The following is a 1,877-nucleotide window of genomic DNA, read 5'->3' on the forward strand; positions in this document are numbered from 1 at the left end:
AGACGCAGCCGATGTTCTAAGGCGTATAAGATTCCCTCTCATCCCCTTACGGGAGCTGCAGAGGCACCTCCAGGAGATGCCGCTGACGAGGCTGGATTCCAGCTGCCACAGGTACCTGAAGGAGGCTCTGAACTACCACTGCCGCCCCTATGCCCAGCCGCTCCTGCAGAGCCGCAGCACCAGCCTCCGCTCCACGGCCCCCGCACTGCTGGTCACTGGTGGCAGAACCACTGACAACGGCGTGTGTGGCGAGATGTGGGCTGCGGACCCAGGGTGCAGCGCCTGGTGCAAGGTCGGGGACCTCTGCGTGCCCCTGTACAACCACTGCATCGCCGTCATCAGCGACTTCCTCTTCGTCATGGGGGGACAGGGCCGATTCGACCCCAGGGGCAAGCAGCCGTCAAACAAGGTAAGACGCCTTGGGAGCCACCAAGGTAAGCCTTCGCTCCTACGGTGAACTGTCACCCTAACCCGTGCCCAACTCCCACAGCTCAGCTCCAGCCAGGCCACGTCAACCACGCAACCCCCCAAACGCGACCTCTGTCCTCATCGGTGCTGCCACAGGACCCGCATGGTTGAGGCCTCCCCCTTACCCTAGAACTGCTCCTTCCCGGGCTTTACCGTGAGCAGCGGATCTGCTCTAGCTCAGGACCTTCCCCTTCTGCCTGCGGGGTCAAAAGGCTCATGCAGGATTGTATGTTCGCCTGGATGCCAGAAAAAACAGTGTGATTTTCTTCCCCGTGCTCGCAGCAGGGCTCGTTTCAGCATGGCACTTGGCTGAGCGGTGCTACCGCAATCGGCATCTCTGCTGCCCTGCCCGCAGGGAGGAGGCAGCGTGGGGTCTGAGGGTGCTTAAGCAGCAGGGCCACGGCCCCCACCACACGTGGTCCCGGCTCAGTGGCCTGGGCTGGCAACCAGGGCTGCCAACACGAGCCTGGGGAGGGATTTCCCTCTGGACGAGATGCGAGCAGAAGCCTGGCCTTAGCAGAGGTGCTGTGTCCCCGTGGTGGTGCCGCCAGGAACCGGGGGAGCAGAAGCCACTCCTGCCTTCTGCGGGGCAAGAGCAGCAGGTGAAGCTGGGCAGCTCTTTGCTACGCGCTCCAACAGCAGCAGAGACACAAAAGGTGCTTGTTTCTCTCCCCCTGGCCCCGTTCTCAGCTGACGGACTGGCTGGGGTTTGAATCCAAGAGATTTCCCTCAGCCCAGTTGTTCCCCATGCTGCAAGCTGAGCACACGCCCTGTCCCAGACCCCTGGCACCCACAGAAAGGCCGTAACGGAGCCTCCAGCTCTACCGGGGAGCTTCGCTGCACCCGGCTGGCGCTAAGCCTGGCCAGGTCTGACTGTAAAACCCTCCTCAGCCCAAGGAAACCGTTTCCCAGCTCGTGAAGCCACACGAGATGCAGCCAGGCACCAGCCTTCTGCTGACCCCCCTCTGCTGTCACCCCAGGTTTTTCGGTTCGACCCCCGCAGCTCGTCCTGGCTCCAGGTCGCCAGCATGCTGGAGCGGCGGACGCGCTTCCACGCCGACGTGCTGTCAGATCGCATCATGGCTGTGGGTGGTGGGACGCTGCTGGGGACCCTCACCCGCACCGTGGAAGTGTACCAGCCTGCTGACAACAAGTGGGAGTTCACGGCTCCTCTCCCCACACCTCTCGCTGATCACGCAGGCACAACCCAGGGAGGTATCCTCTACATTGCAGGTGACAGAGCCAGTAGAAGCAGCACATTTTCATACAGTTTTGTTGATTTTTGCTGACAGCTAATGTCACGCCTAAGCCTGCACCCACACCAGTAACACCCACAGCTCCAGTGACCCTTCCCTGCTGGGTCAGCACAGCCCCGCTGCCCCCTGATCAGCAGGGATGATTTTCTTTCC

At 61.9% G+C, this 1,877-nt stretch overlaps 1 protein-coding gene across 1 annotated transcript in view; it reads left to right on the forward strand.

Annotated features, from left to right (window-relative positions):
• Window positions 1-1,877, forward strand: part of LOC104492970 (kelch-like protein 9) — a gene marked incomplete at its 5' end in the record, with an annotated part of 6,328 nt that overhangs the window by 524 nt on the left and 3,927 nt on the right. Inside the window, 2 exon segments of the mRNA XM_010135581.1 lie at window positions 9-409; window positions 1,449-1,701. Of these exon segments, the coding sequence (XP_010133883.1) occupies window positions 9-409; window positions 1,449-1,701 (654 nt within the window).

Source organism: Buceros rhinoceros, unplaced genomic scaffold (assembly GCF_000710305.1).
Source record: "Buceros rhinoceros silvestris isolate BGI_N320 unplaced genomic scaffold, ASM71030v1 scaffold22074, whole genome shotgun sequence".
NCBI lineage: Eukaryota > Metazoa > Chordata > Aves > Bucerotiformes > Bucerotidae > Buceros > Buceros rhinoceros.